The sequence below is a fragment of the Oncorhynchus mykiss genome, chromosome 12 (genome assembly GCF_013265735.2).
Source record: "Oncorhynchus mykiss isolate Arlee chromosome 12, USDA_OmykA_1.1, whole genome shotgun sequence".
NCBI lineage: Eukaryota > Metazoa > Chordata > Actinopteri > Salmoniformes > Salmonidae > Oncorhynchus > Oncorhynchus mykiss.
Genome location: NC_048576.1, coordinates 46,262,170 through 46,287,926, shown reverse-complemented (window position 1 = coordinate 46,287,926; position 25,757 = coordinate 46,262,170). Strand labels below are relative to the sequence as shown.

General features: G+C 42.9%; 1 protein-coding gene across 1 annotated transcript; it reads right to left on the bottom strand.

Annotated features, from left to right (window-relative positions):
- Positions 1 to 3,826: 3,826 nt before the first annotated feature.
- On the bottom strand, positions 3,827 to 25,691 carry p47phox (neutrophil cytosolic factor 1-like). The gene is given in 11 exon segments (NM_001124230.2): positions 3,827 to 5,043; positions 7,281 to 7,456; positions 9,180 to 9,287; positions 9,466 to 9,583; positions 12,073 to 12,180; positions 17,570 to 17,692; positions 18,092 to 18,150; positions 21,620 to 21,785; positions 24,829 to 24,904; positions 25,209 to 25,289; positions 25,582 to 25,691. Coding segments are annotated over 11 exon segments (1,236 nt in total). The 5' UTR covers positions 25,654 to 25,691; the 3' UTR covers positions 3,827 to 4,894.
- Positions 25,692 to 25,757: the final 66 nt, after the last annotated feature.

Here is a 25,757-nt window from a genome sequence, read left to right as displayed (position 1 = left end):
CAAGTACATTAGAGTGTCTAGTTTGATTAACAGATGCCTCAGAAGTCCTCAATTGGCAGCTTCATTAAATAGTGCCCACAAAACACCCGTCTCCACTGTTTACGTTAAGAGGCGACTATGGGATGCTGGCGTTCTAGGCAGAGTTCCTCTGTCCAGTGTCTGTGTTCTTTGCCCATCTTAATCTTTTCTTTTTATTGGCCAGTCTGAGATGTGGCTTTTCTTTGCAACTCTGCCTAGAAGGCCAGCCTCCCGGAGTCGCCTCTTCACTGTTGACGTTGAGACAGGTTAAATGATTTTTATTTTTTTATTTCACCTTTATTTAACCAGGTAGGCAAGTTGAGAACAAGTTCTCATTTACAATTGCGACCTGGCCAAGATAAAGCAAAGCAGTTCAACACATACAACAACACAGAGTTACACATGGAGTAAAACAAACATACAGTCAATAATACAGTAGAAACAAGTCTATATATGATGTGAGCACATGAGGTGAGATAAGGGAGGTAAAGGCAAAAAAAGCCATGGTGGCGAAGTAAATACAATATAGCAAGTAAAACACTGGAATGGTAGATTTGCAGTGGAAGAATGTGCAAAGTAGAAATAAAAATAATGTGGTGCAAAGGAGCAAAATAAATAAATAAAATAAATACAGTAGGGAAAGAGGTAGTTGTTTGGGCTAAATTATAGATGGGCTATGTACAGGTGCAGTAATCTGTGAGCTGCTCTGACAGCTAGTGCTTAAAGCTAGTGAGGAAGATAAGTGTTTCCAGTTTCAGATATTTTTGTAGTTCGTTCCAGTCATTGGCAGCAGAGAACTGGAAGGAGAGGCGGCCAAAGAAAGAATTGGTTTTGGGGGTTACCAGAGAGATATACAGTGGGGCAAAAAAGTATTTAGTCAGCCACCAATTGTGCAAGTTCTCCCACTTAAAAAGATGAGAGGCCTGTAATTTTCATCATAGGTACACTTCAACTATGACAGACAAAATGAGAAAAAAAATCCAGAAAATCACATTGTAGGATTTTTTATGAATTTATTTGCAAATTATGGTGGAAAATAAGTCTTTGGTCACCTACAAACAAGCAAGATGTTTGGCTCTCACAGACCTGTAACTTCTTCTTTAAGAGGCTCCTCTGTCCTCCACGTGTTACCTGTATTAATGGCACCTGTTTGAACTTGTTATCAGTATAAAAGACACCTGTCCACAACCTCAAACAGTCACACTCCAAACTCCACTATGGCCAAGACCAAAGAGCTGTCAAAGGACACCAGAAACAAAATTGTAGACCTGCACCAGGCTGGGAAGACTGAATCTGCAATAGGTAAGCAGCTTGGTTTGAAGAAATCAACTGTGAGAGCAATTATTAGGAAATGGAAGACATACAAGACCACTGATAACCCTCCCTTGATCTGGGGCTCCACGCAAGATCTCACCCCGTGGGGTCAAAATGATCACAAGAACCACACGGGGGGACCTAGTGAATGACCTGCAGAGAGCTGGGACCAAAGTAACAAATCCTGCAGTGCCAGACGTGTCCCCCTGCTTAAGCCAGTACATGTCCAGGCCCGTCTGAAGTTTGCTAGAGAGCATTTGGATGATCCAGAAGAAGATTGGGAGAATGTAATGTGGTCAGATGAAACCAAAATATAACTTTTTGGTAAAAACTCTTCGTGTTTGGAGGACAAAGAATGCTGAGTTGCATCCAAAGAACACCATACCTACTGTGAAGCATGGGGGTGGAAACATCATGCTTTGGGGCTGTTTTTCTGCAAAGGGACCAGGATGACTGATCCGTGTAAAGGAAAGAATGAATGGGGCCATGTATCGTGAGATTTTGAGTGAAAACCTCCTTCCATCAGCAAGGGCATTGAAGATGAAACGTGGCTGGGTCTTTCAGCATGACAATGATCCCAAACACACCGCCCGGGCAACGAAGGAGTGGCTTCGTAAGAAGCATTTCAAGGTCCTGGAGTGGCCTAGCCAGTCTCCAGATCTCAACCCCATAGAAAATCTTTGGAGGGAGTTGAAAGTCCGTGTTGCCCAGCAACAGCCCCAAAACATCACTGCTCTAGAGGAGATCTGCATGGAGGAATGGGCCAAAATACCAGCAACAGCGTGTGAAAACCTTGTGAAGACTTACAGAAAATGTTTGACCTCTGTCATTGCCAATGAAGGGTATATAACAAAGTATTGAGATAAACTTTTGTTATTGACCAAATACTCATTTTCCACCATAATTTGCAAATAAATTCATTAAAAATCCTACAATGTGATATTCTGTACCCTGAATTCTATATAAATCACAGAGTGTCACCAGCAAAGCATACCTCACACCATCACACCTCCTCCTCCATGCTTCACGGTGGGAACCACATGTGGTGTTCATCCGTTCACCTACTTTGTGCCTCATAAAGACACGGCGGTTGGAACCAGAAATCTCATATTTGTACTCATCAGACCAAAGGACAGATTTCCACCGGTCTAATGTCCTTTGTCTGTGTTTATTGGCCAGGCAAGTCTCTTATTATTGGTGTCCTTTACTAGTAGTTTCTTTGCAGCAATTTGACCATGAAGGCCTGAATCGTTCAGTCTCATCTGAACAGTTGATGCTGATGTGTCTGATACTTGAACTATCTGGAAGCATTTATTTGGACTTCAATTTTTGAGGCTGTTGAATCAGCCTCATTGCATAAAAATGTTTTTTTTTATGCTAGTGGTTTCATTAATTTGGGATCTATCGCATCCCACAACTGTCCCAGACTAGGACAGTTTGGAATATTTCTTTCTCGCACAGAATAGGTCAATTTTTGTACTATGGGGGATAGTAGATTGACATAGGCAAATGCTTTTGCTGTTGATGGTGTTGGAGTCATGCGTGACCACCAGTCGTGGGTGAACAGGGAGTACAGGAGGGTCTAAGCACACACCCGAGGGGCCCCCGAGGGTCCGCGTGGCGGAGGTCTTGTACCAACCCTCATTACCTGTGCCGGCCCGTCAGGATGTCAAGGATCCAGTAACAGAGGGAGGTGTTCAGAGATGAGCTTGGAGGAGACTATGGTGTTGAATGCTGAGCTGTAGTCTATGAACAGCATTCTCACAGTTATTTCCCCTGTTGTCCAGGTGGGAGCAAGCAGTGTGAAGTTCAATTGAGATTGCATCATCTGTGGATCTGTTGAGGCGATATGAAAATTGGGGTGGGTCCAGGGTGTCTGGGATGATGTTGGAGTTCTTGGGAACAGGGACAATGGTAGTCAGCTGGAAACATGTTAGGAGGAGATTGAAAATGTCTGTGAAGACACTTGCCATCTGGTCTGCGCATGCTTTGTGAAGGCACCGTGGTATTCCGTCTGCGAGTGTTGGTCTGTTTAAAGGTTTCTCACATAGTCCATGGAGAGTGAGATCACACGGTCATCTGGAACAGGGGCTTTCACGCAAGACTCAGTGATGTTTTCCTCGAAGTGAGCAGAGAAGGCATTTAGCTCGTTTGGGAGTTCTGTATCACTGGGCAGCTCACTGCTGGGTTTCCCTTTGTAATCTGTTATCGTCTGCAAGCCCTGCTACATACGACGAGCGTCTGAGCCGGTGTAATAGGATTCCACCTTTCTCCTATATTTTCCTTTTGCATGTTTGATGTCTCATCGGAGGTCATAGTGGGCTTTCTTGTATGCTTCCATGTCTGCGTCCTGTTCTTTGTAAGCGGTAGCTCAAGCCTTTATCTCAGTGCGGATAGTGCCTGTAATCCATGGTTCTTGGTTTGGATGCATTCATATAGTCACTGAGGGGACATCGTCGCTAACGATGAAATAGCAGACTGCACAAAATAATTTCAGACTATATTATTTATTTCGTAGGTTACAAATAGCTTATTTCAGCAAACAAATAAAGAAGCTTATATTCCAAAAACTGCATATGGCGTCGCAAACACATTTACTAACCACACACTTTATAAAAAAGTAACAGAGAAAATGGACACTTCAAAATTTGTAATACACCGGTGTCATTTTAGGGTAACTTATTGTATACTGAACAAAAATACAAACACAACATGTAAAGTGCTGTCACATGTTTCATGACCTGGAATAAAAGATCCCTGAAATTGTGATGGGACAATAAAAATCCACTCTAAAATGTGCAGTTTTGTCACACGACACAATGCCACAGATGTCTCAAGTTGAGGGAGCTTGTGATTGGCATGCTGACTGCAGGAATGTCCACCGGAGCTGTTTCCAGAGAATTGAATGTTAATTTCTCTACCATATGCTGCCTCCAGCGTCATTTTGGAAAATGTGTCAGTATGTCCAACTGGCATCAACCACAGACCACTTGTAACCATGCCAGCCCAGGACCTCCACATCTTCACCTGCAGGATTGTCTGAGACAAGTCACCCAGACAGCTGATGAAACTGAAGTGCATTTCTGTCTGTAATAAAGCCTTTTTGTGAGGAAAACTCATTCTGATTGGCTGAGCCAGGCTCCCTCAATTAGGGCCTGATGAATGTATTTAAATGAACTGATTTCCTTCTATGAACTGTAACTGAAATGAACTGTCATTGACATTGTTGCATTTATATTTTTGTTCAGTATACATAAAGAAAACCGATATGAAAATACCCTCAAATAAAAGGTGACATTCTGTACTGTCGCCTCATATTTCTATAGCCAAATGAAATGTTTTTGCTTCACTGTCCAAATAAATAGGTATAGGAGTGTACATTTACATTTCACTATTGTTTTACTTTCTCCAAGCAGTTAGTTAGTCCTAAGTGTTTACATTTAGAACAAAATGCAAAGTGCCCTCAAAGGCACACATGGTTGGCTTTATCTGCTGATCAGTTTGTATTGCACACATTAACCTATCTTTCTTTGCATTCCATTACTGACACAAAGTTTAAAGCTCAGTTCGTCTTGCGGACGCTGACTTTTTTGCAGGTGTTCTCCGTGCAGCGCTCCATGATGAGTTCAGGACTGGGCCGAGGGGGGATGAAGGGAGCCCCTTTCTTCAGCTCGCCCCCTGGACTAGAGCCTGCTGGCTTTGGGATGTTGTCTGAAAGTCAATCGGTAGAAAACTGTGAAGGCCTTATTTTAGAAACGGTCATTGAAATTGGTAAAAGGTTAAACAATGAAATTATGAGAACTATAACAGTTGGACAATGGATGCAGATACTCCAAATGTTTGAATTCCCATCAGATATTGATTGAATTATAGCACACACAACATTGTACTGGCAGAGACAAATAATTAAAGGGGTCTGAACTGGCTGATTTCGCCTCGGTTTTCCACCCTCCTCGTTAATAAATGCAACTGAAAAGACAAGATTTGCATCTTGGAGGTGTGCTTTGATGTGGGTGTGTTTCTTGTGGGATTTTTCTCACATGGGAAGCATTCGTACATTCACTCTGGCAAAACTTCAACACAGTTAGTCACTCACCTGTCTATAATGTGAAAACAGTCTGCTAGGGAGAGTTAAGAGGTCAGAGTGATGTTCTCTCATTTGTGTCAAGAGGTAGCTAGCAAGCTAGCCAACTGTAGCCAAGCTAGCCAACTCTAGCTCGCTGAAGCCAGTGTGCGACTGCGGCAGAATTTGTTTGATGTTGGATATCTCTATTGGGCTAACTTCATCACGGTCAGTGTGCTTTCCGAGCAGGTTCAGAGAGAGAATTTATGAATGATCAACCACGTGTTAAGCTGAAACTACATGGAGAGACGCCCGTCAACAGCATGACATTTGTGTTTGACAGTAGGGAGTGTCAATTCACATACGCTGTGTAGTGCATGCCAACTTAATTGCCATGAAAATCCATAATAAACAGTTGTATTTATGTTCGCTATGGAGCTGTGGGAATGGCTGTTGGGTGTTCCTTTTGACTCACCTTAGAGGTCCTACGGGAGACACCATACCTGCCTGGGCTAAACAAAATGCGAAGAGAGTTGTAGCTAATAAACCCAAACAGACGGAAGTTGCTTTTATTTCAGCGCATTTCATTTGTTAACTGCTCATAAAACACTCGCCAAAATAGTTTTTTAATCTCTTTTTGGTAATGTAAGTGTCGAGATGCTGCGTTAAATCCCCGACCAGGAGTTAGCGTTCTTATACGGTAATGTGGGTCTACTGGGGTAGGGATGAAAAAGTCTGCGATTTGCATCCATTCAAATTAGCCCACATTTGCCTTGTTCAATCTCGTTAATTCTCTTAAACTAAATACCGTGACTGTAGCTGGGAATGTTGTTTGAAATGTCCGATACAACATCAGTTGGCTGATATCATTAACCTACTGCATGCCCCTTAAAAAATAAATACATGCTGTGTGCAGGGTATGCTATTACCATGCTAACACTCATTAAGACATACTGGCAGCATAGCTAGCCATCTCAAGCAATCGCTGGTTGAAGTAACATTTTAGTGTAATGGAATTGACTGGTGACTATGATATGAATATTCATCACAACATTTTGACTGCATCTATAAAAAAATATATATTTTAAAAATTATTAAAACGATTGTATCGTTGTTGCTTGAATTCAGGTGTTGAACTGTTAGATTGGTGCGTACCCCAGTCCCGGATGAGTACTGTCCCTTTATAGACGTAACAGAAAACCAATGTATTCCATTAAACCCATTTCAGTCATTACCGGAGTCTTTGAAAGGTCATTACAAACATTTTCGCGGTTGTAAATGTTAACATAAAAAACAAATGGCACAAGTGAGAGTAGGAAAGAGTAACAAGAGTAAAATGAAAGCAATAAATCCAGTGAAATTTAAGTGACACGTGAAATTTGCACCCCTCAAACACAGGAAATTGTTATCAGAAAAGGAGAAATCCTCAGGTGATCGGGGCAAGCGCATTGCTGCTTTTATGGAGACGGCAATGTACAGCTTTGCTCTCTGATTGAAAGCCTTTACTGTGGGAGCAAGTCATAGCCAATACTACCCCACCGGAGACCTGGCTTCAAATAGTATCTGTATTCTTTCAAACTCTTAGCAGTGTTTGCTTGAGCTCAATCAATCTATCAAATGTATTTTATAAAGCCCTTTTTACTTCAGCAGTTGTCACTGCTGCTTTACAGCTGAGCTGTAAAGGAGTGCCTGGAGCTGAGCTTGCCTGGAGTGCTACATAAACAGGGTTTGAACTTTTGGTACTATTTCATTGGTTCCATTCTGCATTTCAGGCAAGCTCAATAAAGCTTTGAAAGAAAACAAATACAGCAATATTTGAACCCAGGTCTGCTCCAATAGGATTTCATACAGTATAAAAATGTCTGCCTGCATCAAAATGATGTACCTCCGTTTTCCTTCTCCTGCAGGGGAGACTGTGTGGCGTCATTAGAGGTCTTCCTGGGCTGATTGGGCCAGTCGCCTTTCTGCAGCAGGAAGCGGCGACTGTTCCTGCGGTACGTGTTCTGGCTGATGCCCTTGCGCCCTTTACCGTGAATACTCTGGGCATTGCGGATTGTAGACCTGAAAGCCAAGAGGAGATGGGCCAGTCGTTGAAAGAGGAAAAGAGAAGTTAAAACAAACCATTAAAAAAGTACCAATATTTTATTTAACCATTATTTTGACAGGGATTCAATTCCAAGACCAAATTCTCTTTGCCAGATGAGCCCTGTTTAGCACAATACATATAAAAATACAATATACACATTAAACTACGCATCCACATAAACTTTGATATACACAACAATACATGAGAAGCAAAAAACAATCATAAAAAACAGACAGTCTTCAGTAAAAAGATCTGAAATGCCTTAGCGGTACCAATTCCTCCAATTTTAAAGTATATTAGAGATCATTCCACACGTAAGGTGCAAGAAAACAGGTCGCAGTTGTAGGTCGCAATTGTAAATGAGAACTTGTTCTCAACTTGCCTACCTGGTTAAATAAAGGTAAAATAAAAAAAAATAAATAAATAAAAAACTAAAAGCAGATCTACCCAAAGTGGAAATCAAAGGTATCTCCAGAGTTAGCCATCCCTCAGACCGGATCTGGTAGCTCATACGTCCTTGGGGGATACGTTTTTTTTGGGGGGGACACTTTATTTATATTTTTGACTTTTACTTTCACATTCCTAAAGAAAATATGTACTTTTTTACTTCCATACATTTTCACTGACATCCAAAAGTACCCGTTACATTTCGAACGCTAAGGCAGGACAGCAATGTGGTCCAATTCATTCACCTATCAATATAACGCATCATCCCTACTGCCTCTGATCTGGCAGACTCACTAAATACAAACAATGTGTTTGTAAATTATGTCTGAGTGTGGGAGTGTGCCCTTGTCTGTCCGTATATATATTTTTTAGTTCTGGCTTGCTTAATAAGGAATTTTATGTAGAATGTTGTCACAGATCCCTCCAGAACTGTGTCATTACGCACATCTGGTCCCAATTCCCACTGATTGTAATTGTATAGATGTGCTCTTTGTTTCACTGTCAATTATTGTTCCAAAGTCCGTTGATGCGTGTGAGTACCTGTGCTGTGTGTTTTGGCTTTACGTGCCATTGTGGATCGCGCAGATGATTACGGGTCTCGTCCCATGAGTTAATCATTGTGCACATGTGTTATTTATGCTCTTTTGTTTTGGGTTTCTACCCTGTGTTTTGTTACGTGTTTGTTTGGTCTTCGTCACCGTGCCTTTATCCGGCACACTGTAAAAAAAAATATTACGCATTCCTGCACCTGTCTCCCGATCCTTCATGCCAACGTGACAAATGTACATTTACTCAAGTATGACAATTGAGTACTTTAATTTTAAACCAGATGCATTTAGACTTTTATTCAAGTAGTAATTTACTGGGAGACGTTTACTTGAGTCCTTACATACCTTACTTCAAATTAATAATGCAGTAAGGTATGGCGGAAGTTGATGCAGGAGGGCTTTATAAACAAAAAGAGTGCAATGCATCAATCTATGAGACTTCAAAGAGGGCCAGCCTACTTCCTGATACAGAATGCAGTGATGTGTACTGAACCTATCGCCCGTAAAAAAGGGTAGTGCGCTGTGATAACACAATAATTACTTCAATACAATAAGAAGCCCATTTGAATTCTTAATTTCTTAACTCAGTTAAGACAAGGTACGAAAGACAAGGTCTTTGTCGGAGTTTCTATGCTTTTATAACTTTGTCTTTATCCATAGAGGATGTCATCCAAAATAAATGTCCAGACGTTTGTAGGCCTACCGTCTGGGTGGTGGTATCTGTCTTCTAATCACGTTCTCCTCCATCTCCTTCTTCTCTCCAGTTTTGTGGAGAAACATAGAGGGGAAGTGTCCTGTCTCCTCTCCTTTCCTATCCAAGATGATACACCCAACAAGCACTTAGACAAACTGTGTGTGTGTGTGGCTATATGATACAACAGTAGCAAATATGTAAGCTACTACTGATCCACACAGCTGCCTGCCTGTGGTCCGAACTTATTACAGAGATGAATAGAGAGCAGGAAAGAGTACAGAATCAGCCTACATACCTGACCACCCACCATCCATCCAGCAGCTTGTGAATGACCTCAATAGTTTCTCCAGTCTCAAGAGTTAGCTCATCATCTTGTGCTGCCTTGTAGGCTTGGGTGGTGATATAGAGTTCTCCTGTGGGGACAAACACACATTGGAATTATGAGCTCAAACTCAAAGCACTTTTGTACCACCTAGAGCAGTGGATCCCAATCCTTGCAAAAAACAACTTCCAGCTGCGTACACCCTCTAGCACCAGAGTCAGCGCACTCTCAAATGTGTTTTTTTACATCATTGTAAGCCTGCCACACACACACTATACCATATGTTTAATAAATGTAAGAATGAGTGTGAGACTGTCACTTCCCATGAGGCAGGTGGTGACAAAGAGCTCTTATAGGACCAGAGCACAAATAATAATATATATTTTTCTCTTTATTTAACCATCTTACATATAAAACCTTATTTGTTCATTGAAAATTGTGAATAACTCACCGCAGGTTAATGAGAAGGGTGTGCTTGAAAGGATGCACATAACTCTGTAATGTTGGGTTGTATTGGAGAGTCTCAGTCCTAAATCATTTTCCACACAGTCTGTGGCTGTACTTAATTTTCATGCTAGTGAGGGCTGGGAATCCACTCTCACATAGGTACGTGGTTGCAAAGGGGCAAAGGGCATCAGTGTCTTAACAGCGTGATTTGCCAAGGCAGGATCCTCTGAGCGCAGCAAATCTGGCAATGGCTTCTGATTAAATTACATTTTCATAGAACTGCTTGTTGCAATTTCGATGAGGCTCTCTTGTTCAGATATCGATAAGTGGACTGGAGGCAGGGCAGGAAAGGGATAAAGAATCCAGTTGTTTGTGTTAATCATAGCCTCAATTTTGTGCCGCACATTGAATATAGTTGCGGAGAGTCAGGCAAGAAAAATCACCCAGATAGGCCAGTTGTGTGAGAAATTAGTTATCATGCAAGAGGTCAGACAAGTCAAAATGATGGTCAGTAAAGATAACTTTAAGCTCATCTCTCTATTTAAAAAAACATGTCAATTCTTTGCCCCTTGATAACCAGCGCATTTCTGCATGTTATAAAAGTGTTACATGGTCGCTGCCCCTATCATTGCATAGCGCAGAAAATACATTAGAGTTCAGGGGGCTTGCTTTAACAAAGTTCAACATTTTCACTGTAGTGTCCAAAATGTATTTAAAGCTGTCAGGCATTCCCTTGGCAGCAAGAGCCTCTGGCAGTGTACCCAAGTGGCATCGGGAGCAACTGCTTGTGTGACAGGTTAAAGGAAATATTCAGCCTGTTGTTATTATATTACTACATTATACTAATACATAAAAAGTATTAGTAAGTTCATAGTATGTGAGGATCTTAAAACATCTAAGGTTAAAAAGATGCATTCAGTATTAGTTGATAGAGATTGATAACATTCATATATTGTGTTAAAGTTAAAATCTGTTAAGCTGATAAAGGGTACGAATTGTGAGTAAATGTGTAAACATTATATTGATTACTTTATTTTGTGGTGCCTAAAAGTGTTAATCTGTGATCTACGAAATGCTCTTAATCTATGAGCCGGAGATCGATTGCTCTGGTCTCCAGCCATATTCCTGGGGAAATCGCTGACTTTTCTCATTGAACTAAAAGTTGAATTGAGAAAACACCGTATCATTCTCGTGATTAGTTCTCCCCTGTTTTCAGGTGTTCAATGTTATAACTCGCTAACATGTCAAGAGTGTTTAAGGTGTGTCTTAGTAACATCTTGAGGAAGTTAGAGTTAAGTTTGCAGAGAGTAATATGAGCCCTGCTCGGTTGTAGCGAAGAATAGCATCGTACTGAGAGTAGCTGCCATTTTATGTCGAATGTGAATGAACATGTGCGTTGTTAATAAGATATTTTGCTGTGTTATTTGTATAATGGTTTTTCTGTTGTTTTGTAATCTGTTACTTTTGTAAAAATTGAACTAAAAGTTGAATTGAGAAAACAACGCCGTATCACTCTCGTGATTATTTCTCCCCTGTTTTCAGGGGCGTAACACTTGCACGCGCGGTACCACTCCACTATGTCTCCCTGTTATGGCTTTTACGCCATCAGTACAGATACCAACACGAGCAGCAGCTACAGAGAGTAAGAGTTAATGTGATTGGATGTTAATTATTTGACTAGGCTACCTGTATTTGACAATGTGTTGTTATTTTGCTGAACACTAGATGGTTTCGTTTTATTTTTGGCAGTGAAAGGAGGCTAATCAGGTGAGAAAGAAAAACTCTCACAAATGTAGAGCACCGTTGGAAAATAAAATGGACTGTTTGAAAATGTGAAGATATAAAAAGGAAAATAATGTGAATCACATTTTTATTTGGCGTACCCCCAACGGCATTGCTTGGAATACCTGACCTAGAGGAAAGGCTTCACTAGCTTCTCAAAGTTTGTTTAGAATTAGGTTAATATTATACAGACAGCCAACACAAAACCTAACAAACACATCACCTGTGACCTCACTGAAAATAGTGTCACATAGATATTAGATACAAATATAAATCAAAAATGTTGATTGGTCGCCACTAGCCTCCCTTGCTCTTATTTTAGTTAGAGCCCTAGCAGGTGGTGAGACTTGCCTGCATAGTTGGGATCAGCGTCTTCAGGCTCCTCTGGTCCATCAAGGGGCTCCAGGTAAGAGGCGGGCACCCAGCCACGCTTGATATCACACTGGCAGAACCACCAACCTGCCATGGTAGAGGGGTCAAAGGTCAAGTGAGCACTAAGCACAGAAACCATGTCCATGTTCAGTAGGGCATGCAATGGTAAACACTTAAAAATAAAAATGTGTTTCCTATTGGGTAGGAGGTACTCCCTCCCTGTGTCAGTCGGTTGTCTTTTGTTTCGTGCCTACTAAACACGACCCAGAAGGAGCAGCAGTAGATTCATCAGGAATACCTGAGGGATAACTAGGGGCTTTTCTCAGTAGGATTTGCTCAACTCCTCGGTCCTGTCGCCTCTTTTTGAAAAAGGTCAAAGGTAATCGAAGAGAGGCGGCGAGGAGACGGAACTTGGCCGAAAATGCGCTTGTATGAAATTGGACTCCTTCTCCACTCGCTCGTCATCAGGCAAACTACACTTACAGGGGTGGACCCCAAAATAATCATGTAAAGTAATAAAAACGAATTAAGTTAGTTGTGCAACACATTTTATAGATAAAACGATAAGTAGTGTAGTATGATCTAAAATAAGGACGCGTGACAATGAGGTTCTAGCTCCAGCCTGTTTATTAACCTAACCCTTGCATGTCCTACATAGGTACGGATACCCCCAAGGGACATCCTACCACATCTTCCCCTCTCCCATGAACAAGAACTCAACATGCATAACCCCTGAAGCATAACTGAAATGCAATTTGGAAACCAGTATTATTCTCTAACATGATACTTCCCATCCCGAAACAGTATGAAAGCATTAAATCACACAGTATGAACATTAACTTAGGTACAGTCTCTTTTTGCTGGGTATGGTCCCCAACAGTATGTTTTCTCTTCACGTAACAGTCTTTCAGCCACTCTGGTGGCTTCACATTCCTTTTTGGGCGCGCTTGTGGCTCTGTGAGCATTCTCTCTCCTTCACCCTCTTTTTGTGCATTTTCTGTGGCCTCAGTCTGTGTGGCTGGTAGATCTGGAAGAGCTCTGAGGTGTGTTTTGTTCCTTCGTACCTCTTCTGAGCCTGTGTCCACCACATAGGAGCGTGGGGCATCCGCTTTCCTCAGCACTATTGCTGGTGTCTTTGAGTTTGTAATCCACACACGTTGACCTTCGGTCAGCTCGGGCATCTCCTTAGCACGGTGTCTCCGATTAAAGTCTCCAGTTTGCGTTTGTTTCAGCCGTTTGTCCCTCTCAGCGAAGGCCTTCCTGTTAGGCCATCAGAGTTTAAGCTGAGCCGGCGAGACAATCAATGGGGAACGCAGCCTCCTGCCCATCAGGAGCTCGGCAGGCGACGGCCCATGATGCAGTGGTGTAACTGTAAGCTAACAGAGCCCTGTATGGATCCTTGTTCTTTTTCAGCAGCTCTCTCTGCCTCACCATTACTCTGTGCATGGTAGGGGCTACTGGTCACATGTATGAAGTCATAATCTGCGGCAAAAGCAGAAAAGGAGCTCGCAGAGAACTGGGGAGCGTTATCTGTAACCAGGACCTCAGCGACCCCTTGCCTGGAAAAAATGTACTTTAATCCATTGATAACACCAGCTGATGTGGTTATGGGTGTCTTTGCTATTTCAATGTATCTTGAGTAGTAATCTACCACTAGCAGATAAGTGTCATTTTTCCAATAGAACATATCCGCTCCTACCTTTTGCCATGGCCGTTTTGGCAGCTCCGTTGCCATCATTGGCTCCGGATGACAAGGTTGACATTTTGTACAGACCTCACACTGGGCCACTAGCTTTGCAATCTGAGAACTCAGACCAAGCCACCACACTGACTGTTGAGCCCTCAGTCTGCATTTGGTTATCCCCATGTGTCCATCATGCACTCTGTCTAGCATTTCTGGTTGTAGAGTCTCTGGGATAACTCTCCGTTGTCCTTTCATGAGAAGGTCTCCATTACAGTGGAAATCACTTTGGTGCACCCAATAGGGCTTCAGCAGTTGAGGCAGTTCCTCCTGCCTGGGCCATCCCTTTTTGCACTGCAGCACTATCTGTTGGCAGATGTGGTCTTGTTGTTGCTCCTCTGCAATCTGCTGCAGTTTGGTCTGAGATGCAGGTAGACTGTCCCTTATTGCATTAATGGACACCTGTACCTCACCCTCTAGACATTGCTCCTCCTCTGATAATGGACGTTTAATTGGGGCCCTGGAGAGTGCATCTGCTGTGATCAGTGCCTTCCCTGGCACATACACCATCTTGTAGGTGAACCTCAGTAATCTGAGGCGGAAGCGTAGAACTCTGGGAGGCAAGTCGTCCAGTGCTTTTGTCCCTAACAGAGCCAACAGTGGTTTGTGGTCAGTCTCTGCTGTAAACTGCAGGCCAATAAGGTATTGGCTGAGCTTTTCACATGCCCATGTGATAGCCAACGCCTCCTTCTCCACTTGAGCATATATTTTCTCTGTGTCGGATAAGCTTCGGGAGATGTATGCGATTGGACGCCACTCCATGTTGTCCTGCATCTGTGTGAGGACCGCCCCTATAGCCCAAAGGATGATGCATCTGCTGATACTTTTGTGTTAGCGTGGGGACAAGCGTGAGGCCAGATCTCCTTTAATATTGTCAAACGCTATCTGTTGCATGTGACCCTATGACCAGGCATTCTCTTTGGCTAGTAAGTCTCTCAAGAGGTTTGGTTGTATCTGAGAACTGTGGGAGGAACTTACCCCACATATGTGGCCATGCCTAAGAAGGTCCTGACTTCAGCCACATTCTGGGGTCTGGGCATATCTGTGATGGCGCTGATCTTCTCTGGGTCCGGCTCTATTCCAGCTGCACTGATTTTGTGCCCCAAGAACAAGACCTCTGATTGTGCAAAAGTGCATTTTTCATTGAGTGTCAGGCCAGTCTCCTGGAGTCGGGTCAGAACTGCTGGGAGTCTTACATCATGTTCTGCTCTGTCCCTTCCGCACACAAGCACATCGTCCGCGTGGACTATGACGCCACTCAGCCCATCCAACAGCTGGGAAATGCGTCTTTGGAAATGCTCAGGACCGGAAGTGATTCCAAATGGCAAAACAGTAACGGCCAAACGGTGTTATAAATGTTGTGAGCGCCCTACTTTCTGATGACAGCAGTATCTGCCAGAAACCTGAGTGGGCATCCAGCTTTGTGAAGACTTGAGAGCCATCAAACTGAGCCAGTGACTGCTCCATTGATGGTAAGATGTGTCTCTCTCTGCAGAATGCCTCATTCAATTTAGTCATGTCCACACAAATCCTTATTTCCCCATTGGCTTTTGGGACCACCACCATCCCTGCACACCAGTCTGTGGGACTCTCTATTTTAGACACTGCCCCAATTTCTTCCATCCTCCCCAACTCTTCCTTTACTCTGGCCAATAAAGGGATAGGCACCCGGCGGGGGGGTGGAAAGGGCATAGTCACCTTCTATCCTTCCTAGACCAGAAAACACTTTTGGGAATTTCTTTTTGAAAACCTCACCTGGGTCTTCCAGTTCGCTCACTCTTTCAATGAGTTGCAATGGTTCAATTGCTGGCAGCCCCAGCAACAGTCTGGCTAGAGAGTCAATGACAAAGACAGGCTGGATGGCACTTTTGTCTTTACTCTCCAGTTTGATCACCAAGTGCCCTACCACTGGTAAAATGTTATTACTGGGCCCGTACAGTTTTTTGTTTGTAGAGAGCAAAGGGCCATCTCTGCTATAGCTATACAGCCTAGTTGGGATAGCTGTCACTGCTGCCCCAGTGTCTAGTTTAAATGACACAACCTCCCCATTGAGTTTAATGTCTGAATGCCAGCCAGCATTGTTTTCCTTTACTTCTCCCAGAAAGATGCTGTCCTGCTGTACCTCCTCTGAAACATCATGCATTTGCTTTAATCGACAGATAGCTGAAAAGTGTCCTCTCCTGTGACATTACCTGCATTCCCGCATCCTTTGCTGGGCAATCTTTCCATCTGTGGAAAGGGGATTTTCCACATTTGCGACAAACACTTGAACTAGCTACTGGTGCTGTCTGTTTTTGTTCTGTGTTTCCCTCCGTTTTTTTTATAGCTCTGTATGAAAATGCATGTATTTCCTCACTCTCTTCGTTCTGCAAGGAGCTGCTGTTGCGCAGTATCGTCTGCTGTCTTTTTACTGTCTCACTCTGCCTAACCTGGTTTACAGCTTGGGACACGGTAAACTGGGAATCCAACTAACTTTTCAGAAACTGATATATTTCTTATTCCGACTACAATCCGATCTCGGATCAGCTCTTCCCTGAGCGCGCCAAACTGACAATGTTCTGCTAGTTTGTGAACAGCTGTGATAAAACTGTTGGTGGTTTCACCCTGCTCCTGTTTGCGCATATTTAACCTAGCTCTCTCAAAAATAATGTTGTCTCCCTACAAAATGCGTTTCAAAACAGTCTTTAACGGCACTGTAGTTAAGTTTCTCTTCCTCGGTCAACGTTGAAGCATTTAATATATCCTCGGCTTCATCACCCATTGAGTAGATCAGTGTATTAACTTGAAATGCCCAATTTTTCACGTTTAAGCCTGATACTACCCTGTACCTTTCAAAGCGCCTGATCCATTTCGGCCAGTTTTGAATGTCCATACAAACAAAATTCTCTGGGGGACTAATGCGAAATCCGTCAGCACTAGCCACTGGCCTGTCCATGTTTGCGCCAGAGCCCGTTGAACTTGGAGTCGCAAACCCTGAAATCCTGCCAGCTTCTTCCTCTTGCAACATGTTGCTTAGCAGTAACTTAGTCCTTGCTCGTTAGCTAGCAAAATAATGATATGTTCTGTTTTATCTCCACTGTGCCCTCCCTGCTTTGAAACAGCCTGAATGTATGATTTATTTGGTACATCCTTCACGTTTATGTGAATTTTAAAACCACTTCTGACCCCATGTAGTACGATCTAAAATAAGGACGCGCAACAACGAGGTTCTAGCTCCAGCCTGTTTATTAACCTAACCCTTGCATGTCCTACATAGGTACGGATAACCCCAAGGGACATCCTACTACAAATATAATATTGTTTTTAAACGTGTGCATGCTTTTCTCTTCTGACAAATTAAAAACCGATTGAAAACTATTCCGCAAAGGAATCAGGTAGGATTCACATGACTATCCTCAATGAAAGGTGGCTATCGAGGAGGGGAGGACACTAACAAATTGACATCTCCTGGATCACTTGACCACTTATCAGTTTCCGGGTCACGGAGAAGAGAAGGTGGAGGACAGACTTTTTCCCAAATGAGAAAATGTTGCATCCGGTTCACATTGTCACATGCACACTTTTGTGCCTATTATTTAATGGAAAATGTCAATTGTTCATGCTTGGTGTTGCCATCTAGTGTACACACTAGTGAATACACCACCCTGATATTAGAGCAACTGTATTTTAAGATGGCGTCTGTTCTGACTGGGACCAATCACTTGTTCAGTGATGTTGGGTCTTATTGTCACTCACCATTTGGGCTTTTCTCCACAATCTCCACTAAGTCTCCAGTAAGAAGGTTGATCTCATACTTGGAGGTCTTGCTGTAGTCAGAGATCACCCTGTAGCTTTCCAATATGATGGGGCCAGAGATTTCTGGTCAGATGACAAAAATGACAATGACAATCTGCAGTAGACCTATAAATTAATTATGTGTAGCCATAGATTCTTGAAGAATATAACTTATAAAGGCCTCATAAGCTTAGTTCAACTGACGTACCCCATCAGAACCCAAAATATAAGCTTGTTTTACTCCGGTCCTTGTATCCATAGCTCTGTATAAATTTCAGAGTGGTTACATCTCTATAGCCCTATACCTCAGCTTTTTACTGAAACAGGGGCTTTGTTATTGCTTCAGCTGCTGATTGCCACTTTAAATCACTATGGTAGATCTCTTTATAACAGGACTATAGCCCACATTCCCTCACAAGTTTGGCTGGAAAAGTGTTTCTATTAGTGGGTTTATAAAAGGGTAAAGACTAAGACGGGTCTTACCAGAAGTGTTGCCTCTGGCCTTGTCCGTGGACATCACGATGGCCTCATTTCTTTTGAATCTACAAGGGAAACATGGAGAACTCACTCATTATTCTACACTGAGTGGACAAAACATCTTTCCATGACATAGACTGACCAGGTGAAAGCCATGATCCCTTAGTAGTTGCCAAGCGCACTGGTTTGAGTGTGTCAAGAGCTGCAATGCTGCTTGGTTTTTCTTTTCACACTCAACAGTTTCTTGTGTGTCTCAAGAATGGTCCACGACCCAAAGGACATCCAGGCAACTTGACACAACTGTGGAAGGCATGGTAGTCAACATGGGCCAGCATCCCTGTGGAACACTTTGGACACCTTGTAGAGTCCATGCTCTGACAAATTGAGGCTGTTCTGACGGCAAAAGAGGGTGCAACTCAATATTAGGAAGGTGTTTCTAATGTTTTGTAAACTCAGTGTATATCAATCCAGAAACACAAAGGCTGAGTTTCACTCCCTCGTTCATTTTCATTCAAGGATCTGATGCAACAGGGTAGGTGTAAGCAATAACGCCACCTAGTTATCACCATATTGCTTTTCCCCCATCCAGTCCTATCAGATCTAGGAAGGGGAGTGAATGGGAGGAGAGGGAACATCTTCCTGGAACGTCTTCTTGGAATGAAACAAGCTGCATTCTGATTCATTACCCTTCTCCAGAAGTGTGCACACTGTCCTCTTCCCCCAAATGCATTTAACCCACCTTAAAGGGCTATTTACACCCTACGGAGACGGACCCAATGGACTTGGCTCAGTGTTGCAATGTAATTTTTCATCACAAAAGGGCCAGATCCTTGTAGTGTGGTCCAACATTCGATGTACTCCCGTGCCACATGAAAATTGTAACATGCCATATCATGTTACCAAAAGGTGCCAGTTTGTCTAAAATAAGAATACACCCAGCGCACACACCCGTGTAGATCTACGTAGGTTAAATGTGTGGAAACCTTAAAGTCGATTGATGAGATGGCACGTCACACAGTGATGTAATTTTAAATAGCTCCCTGTATGTTTATGCTTGAGACTTAAGCCATACCCACACCGGCTGCGCGCGTGCGCTATTGTGTGCAAATATATATTTTTCCCCCACACCAAATGCGATCACAACACACAGGTTAATATATCAAAAACTCTGAACCAATGATATTAACTTGGGGACAGGTCAAAAAGATTTAACATTTATGGTAATTTAGCTAGCTAGCTTGCAGTTGCTAGCTAATTTGTCATATTTAGTTAGCTTGCTGTCTCTAGTCAATCGTTTCTAGTCACCTGCCCTCCTTCCAGGCTTTTTCTTCTTTGGATTTTATATGACGATTGGCATAACTTTCATAGTATTACCATAACAACGACTTTCCTCAGTTCGTCTTTCAATCACCCATGTGGGTGTAACCAATGAGATGGCAAGTGGGTATTTGCTTCTATAAACCAATGAGGAGATGGGTGAGGCAGGACCTGCAGCGCGTTCTGCGCCACAAATAGAAGCAACTTCTATTTTAGTGCCTGGCCAACGCAGACGTGCGAGCGAGCAGTGTGGGTGCAATGATTGAATAACATGTATGTGTGCATTTATTTTGCAACGCGAGCGGTGTGGTCAGCATGTTACTGCTTCTTGTAATGGCTGGATCTCAATACCCTCTTTCGGCTGATATGAAGGTTGAACCTGTTCCATAATATGGGGTTAGTGAAAGCTATGTTTTTTCTACACATGAGAGGATCTGGACAAGAAAAACGGTCACAAAATTCTCTGTAAAACCCCGAACCATGTTAGCTTATATATGTTAGCTTAGTAGATGTTGTGATCTAAGGGCTTAGACCTACAGCATTGGATTGGTGCATACATGGCTGGAGGGAGTTTACACCATGTTCCTCACACCAGTCCATTCCCTTTAAATCCATGTAGGGGAGTCTACGAGTGCACACTTCAGGAGAAGGGTAAAGAGTCATAATGTAGCCACAGTCTTTACAGATTAGTAGGGAGACATTGTGTAACGGGTGTTGTCGTCTGATGAGGACGAATCGGACCAAAGCGCAGCGTGGTAAGGGTTCATGACTTTTATTGAACTGAACACTAGAACAAAACAACAAACTGAATAAAAGAAACTGAAACAGTCCTGTCAGGTACAGAACTACCCACCACCAAAGGACCAAGCAGCGTGGTATGGAGGTGCAGAGGGTTCAGGACTCCTGGACATGGGAGGAGATACTGGACGGAAAGGGACCCTGGAGACAGGCTGGGGAATATTGCCGCCCGAAAAAGGAACTGGAGGCAGCTAAAGCTGAGAGGTGGCGATATGAGGCAAGTGATCAAAGCAGGCACGAGAGGCAGCCCCCCAAATGTTTTGCGGGAGGCATACGGGGAGATCAGGCTATAGACCTGAGCCAACTCCCCGTGCTTACCGGAAGCAGCGTGGTACTGGTCAGGCACCGTGTTATGTGGTAAAGCACACAGTGTCTCCATGGAGGGCTCATAGCCCGGTGCGCTACAGTATATGCCAGCCCTCCGCAAGTGCCATGCGAGAGTGGGCATCCAGCCAGGGCGGATTGTGGCAGCTCAGCGTGCTTGGTCTCCGGTGCGCCGTTTCGCCCTGCGCAGGCTCTGCGCACTGTGTCTCAGGTGCGCTGGGACTGTTCAGTTCATCCTATGCATGCGCTCCGCCCGTGCCGGGCTAAAGTGGGCATTGAGCCAAGTTGGCCAGCAACGAGGGTGCCCAGTCCGGGGCCGCAACAACGAGGGTGCCCAGTTAGGGGCCCGCAACAACGAGGGTCCCAAGTCCGGGGCCCGCAACAACGAGTGTCCCCAGTCCGGGGCCCACAACAACGAGGGTCCCCAGTCCGGGGCCCACAACAACGAGGGTCCCCAGTCCGGGGCCCACAACAACGAGGATGCCCAGTCCGGGGCCTGCAACAACCAGGGTTCCCAGTCCGGGGTCGGCGGCGAGGGTCCCCGCACGGGAGGCGCCACCAAAGTGGGCCAAGCAAGGGTGGAGCGGGGTCTGCGTCCCACACCAGAGCCGCCACCGCGGAGAAATGCCCACCCAGACCCTCCCCTATAGGTTCAGGTTTTGCGGCCAGAGTCCGCACCTTTGGGGGGGGGGGTGGATACTGTCACGCCCTGACCTTAGAGAGCTTTTTATGTCTCTATTTTGGTTTGATAAAGGTGTGATTTGGGTGGGCATTCAATGTTCAGTTTTCTATGTTTTGTATTTCTTTGTTTTGGCCGGGTATGGTTCTCAATCAGGGACAGCTGTTTTTTTTGTTTTGTCTAAAATTGGGAACCATACTTAGGTAGCTTTTTCCCACTGGTGTTTTGTGGGTAGTTGTTTTCTGTTTAGTGTTCTGCACCTGACAGGACTGTTTCGGTTTCTTTTATTCATTTTGTTGTTTTGTTCTAGTTTTCAGTTCAATAAAAGTCATGAACACTTACCACGCTGCGTTTTGGTCCGATTCTTCCTCATCAGACGACGACACCCATTACACATTCCTTGTTGTTGTACTTACGGCTGTTGAGCGGGTGGGTTCTCGTCCTCCGGTCGGACCTTGAAGAAGTTGCATACCAGCTGGCAGCGTGATATCTTGGGGGGCAGGTTGATGAGAGAGTGACAGTATTCAGCCAGAGTGCTCTGCCTGGTCTCGGTGCTCTTTTGGCTGTCCAACCATTTTGGCGCTGAGGATAGGAGGGACAGAAAGGAACATTTAAAAAATTGCAGGTCAATTAAAATGGAATATTCAAAATACCACACTACAGTGTTGGATGTAGATGTTATATGTTTATCTCTGAAAAGGTGGAACTTTGAATTGGACAAGGAACTAAATGCATATTGCAGTTTCCTCTTAATGTATCACACTGTCATTAAAGCTACTTGTAAAAATAAATATTTGACCTTTATTTAACTACACAAGTCAGTTAAGAACAAATTCGTATTTTCAATGACAGCCTAGGAACAGTGGGTTAACTGCCTTGTTCAGGGGCAGAATGACAGATTATTATTTATTTTTTTGCCTGTCCACGAGCATTCTCTTGCCTACCCCTTTTGGATTATTAATAAATGTCAAAGACACAAACCATCTGCCTCTCGTGTCTGCATCTGGGTCTTGTCTTGTGCCCTTATACACCTTCCAAATTGGCCAAATCCAGTCAATACATGATATTGTTTAGAGTAAAATCTTCATAGGTATTCTTATTTTCTGGGGAAAATTCTGGTATTGCATAGTACTTTGAGGTTTGTTCACAACTTCTGCTTCCCCATGTTGTATCAACACAAGCTTAAAACCACTTGAGCCCTGTTGAGGGTCCTTGTTGTGTTAGTTCAGTTGTTCACAAACTTTTTACAGTTCCGTACCCCTACAAACATTCAACCTCCAGCTGCGTACCTCCTCTATCATCATGGTCAGGGCACTCTCAAATGTTTTTGCCATCATTATAAGCCTGCCACACACACACACACAATACAATACATTTATTAAACATAAGAATGAGTGTGAGTTTTTGTCACAACCCAGCTCGTGGGAAGTGACAAAAAGCTCTTATAGGACCAGGGCACAAATAATAATAATAATAATAAATCATTTTGCTCTTTATTTAACCATCTTACATATAAAATCTTATTTGTTCATCGAAAATTATGAATAACTCAACACAGGTTAATGAGAAGGGTGTGCTTGAAAGGATGCACATAACTGCAATGTTGGGTTGTATTGGAGAGAGTCTCAGTCTTAAATAATTTTCCACACACAGTCTGTGCCTGTATTTAATTTTCATGCTAGTGAGAGCCGGGTTCCACTCTCACATAGGTACGTGGTTGCAAAGGGGAAAATGGCATCAGTTTCTTAACAGCGTGATTTGCCAAGGCAGGATCCTCTGAGCGCAGCCCAATCCAGAAATCTGGCAGTTGATTTTGATAAAATTTTCACAGAACCGCTTGTTGCAATTTCGATGAGGCTTTCTTGTTCAGATATTGGTAAGTGAACTGGAGGCAGGGCATGAAAGGGATAAAGAATCCAGTTGTTTGTGTCATCTATTTTGGGAAAGTTCCTGTGTATTTGCGTATCCAACTCACTCAGGTTCTTCGCTATATCACATTTGACTTGGTCCATAAGCTCGAGTTAATTTGCACACAAAAAAATCATACAATGATGGAAAGACCTGTGTGTTGTCCTTGTTAATGCAGACAGAGTACAGCTCCAACTTCTTAATCATAGCCTCAATTTTGTGCTGCACATTGAATATAGTTGCGGAGAGTCCCTGTAATCCTAGATTCAGATCATCCAGGGAAGAAAAAACATCACCCAGATTGGCCAGTGGTGTGAGAAACTAGTCATCGTGCAAGTGGTCAGACAAGTGAAAATTATGGTCAGTAAAGAACTTCAAGCTCGTCTCTCAATTTCAAAAAACGTGTCAATACTTTGCCCCTTGATAACCAACACATTTCTGTATGTTATGAAAGCATTACATGGTCGCTGCCCATATCATTGGATACTACAGAAAAGACATGAGAGTTCAGGGGCCTTGCTTTAACGAAGTTAACCATTTTCACTGTAGTGTCCAAAATGTCTTTCAAGCTGTCGGGCATTCCCTTGGCAGCAAGAGCCTCTCGAATGCTGCAGTGTACCCAAGTGGCGTCGGGAGCAACTGCTTGCACACACGTTACCACCCCACTATGTCTCCCTGTCATGGCTTTTGCACCATCAGTACAGATACCACCATGAGCAGCAGCTACGTTTGGCTACATACGGACCATTAGTGGAATTCCCGTGAGAGAGTAATGGTTAATGTGATTGGATGTTAATTATTTGACTAGGCTACCTGTATTTGACATTGTGTTCTTATTTCGCTGAACAGTATATGGTGTCATTAATTTTGGCAGTGAAAGCAGGCTAAACTCACCCAAATGTATAGCCCCATTGGAAAATATAAAGGGACTGTTTGAAAATATGAAGATTTTTATTTTATTTATTTAAATTCAAATGTGAATGACATTTCTATTTGGCGTACCCCCAAAGGTATTCTCCAGTTTTGGGAATAACTGTGTTAGTTAATTTAGCTTTCATACTAAATAATCACTAGTGGTCACAGCCTTTGGATTAAAAATAGGCTGCCTTTAGTGAGAACTAAAAGTGCAAACTGTTTAACAAAAAGCAAAAGTGCAAAATATGTAATACACATACAGAATCCCTACCAATCAGCTTTTAACTGTACAGTACAACAATTGAAGTTTTTAATATACTATATAACTATTTAGACTGCATAAGAATAAGATGCACTGTGATTTAAAGAATATATTTTAGATAAACAATTTATGCTTAAATTCAATTCTAGAAAAGAAAAACATATTGAATAAGGTTATTTTCAAAAAATATTAAAACGCGACAGGATGCTATGGTTTACTGATTAGCATTTATACAAAAAAAGAGAAGTACATTTGTCACATCTGGATAGCAGCTGCAGGTGTTTCCTTATGCGAAGCATTGACTGACAACAAGCACTACCTAGTCTGTTCACCCAAGTGCACACAACACCTACATTCTAGGATACTAGAATTACAACATCACTGCTATAGTAAATTATCAAGAGATCAATACTTTCTTTATCCATGATTTTCCATCTAGGTGCTCAATGTGGTGCACAGCAACCATTTGTGCCAGAACGCTAACCACACAACAGTTATCATTGTGGAGAGGTAAGCCATAGAGCAGGTACATGTCCTTACCTGGTAATGCAGGGATGATCCTGTCTTTCTTATCGATGTCACCAGCCTCAATTGGGAACATCTCCATTAGGGATTTCTATAACCCAGACACATTATCAACTAACTGCAGATCAGTGGGGGTAGTAGGGAGGCTGCTATTCATCTTGAATTTCTATATCCCCGGCAGACAGGCACCATATCAACTGACTGCAGATCAGTGGGGCTAATAGTATGGGGCTAATTTCACAGCCTTTATCTATTTAACAAGCTTTCAGTTATTGAGGTAGCAATGAAATCCCTTCGCCTGCTATTTTCATACAGACAAACACTACACATACACAGTTGTCCAACCTTTCAACTTTCTGCCTCCAGGCTATTAAATTATGTGAGCAGAGACTCACATGAAATGTGTAGATCTCCGGATACCCTCTATAGATCAACTTCTCAGACAGGTTGTTCCATTTCACCATCAGCATGTAGACCTTTGAGAAAGTAGTCAAAAAGATAAGTGAAGAACCATCAAGTCCTCTACAGCTATTTTGCAGAATAAAAATGGTATGAAAGCAATGTAATGTTAACTAATAATCCTGGTCATTAAAGTTTTCTAAGCAATTGTCTTTACTATTAAGAAGAGACTCGGGCTAATAAACACTGAATAGAGAATCTCCATTGAGCATGACTAGGCTTAATCTATGTCTGGGAAAACAACCTCATGCATTAACCTCCACTGAACCATTTGGTATTTTGGTCAACAATGATCAAACTCAAACTCACATAGTGCTGACTGGGGAAGAAGCGTTTCTCAAAGCCCAGAAACTCCACATGCCTGACATAGATTTCCTCCATTGTAAGATGCAGAAGAGTAATGATCAAGTCCACAAATGTGCCGAGTGAAAAGTGAAAAGGGAAGAGCTTTTATAGCAACAGTGTGCACTCAGAAAGCAGCCAGC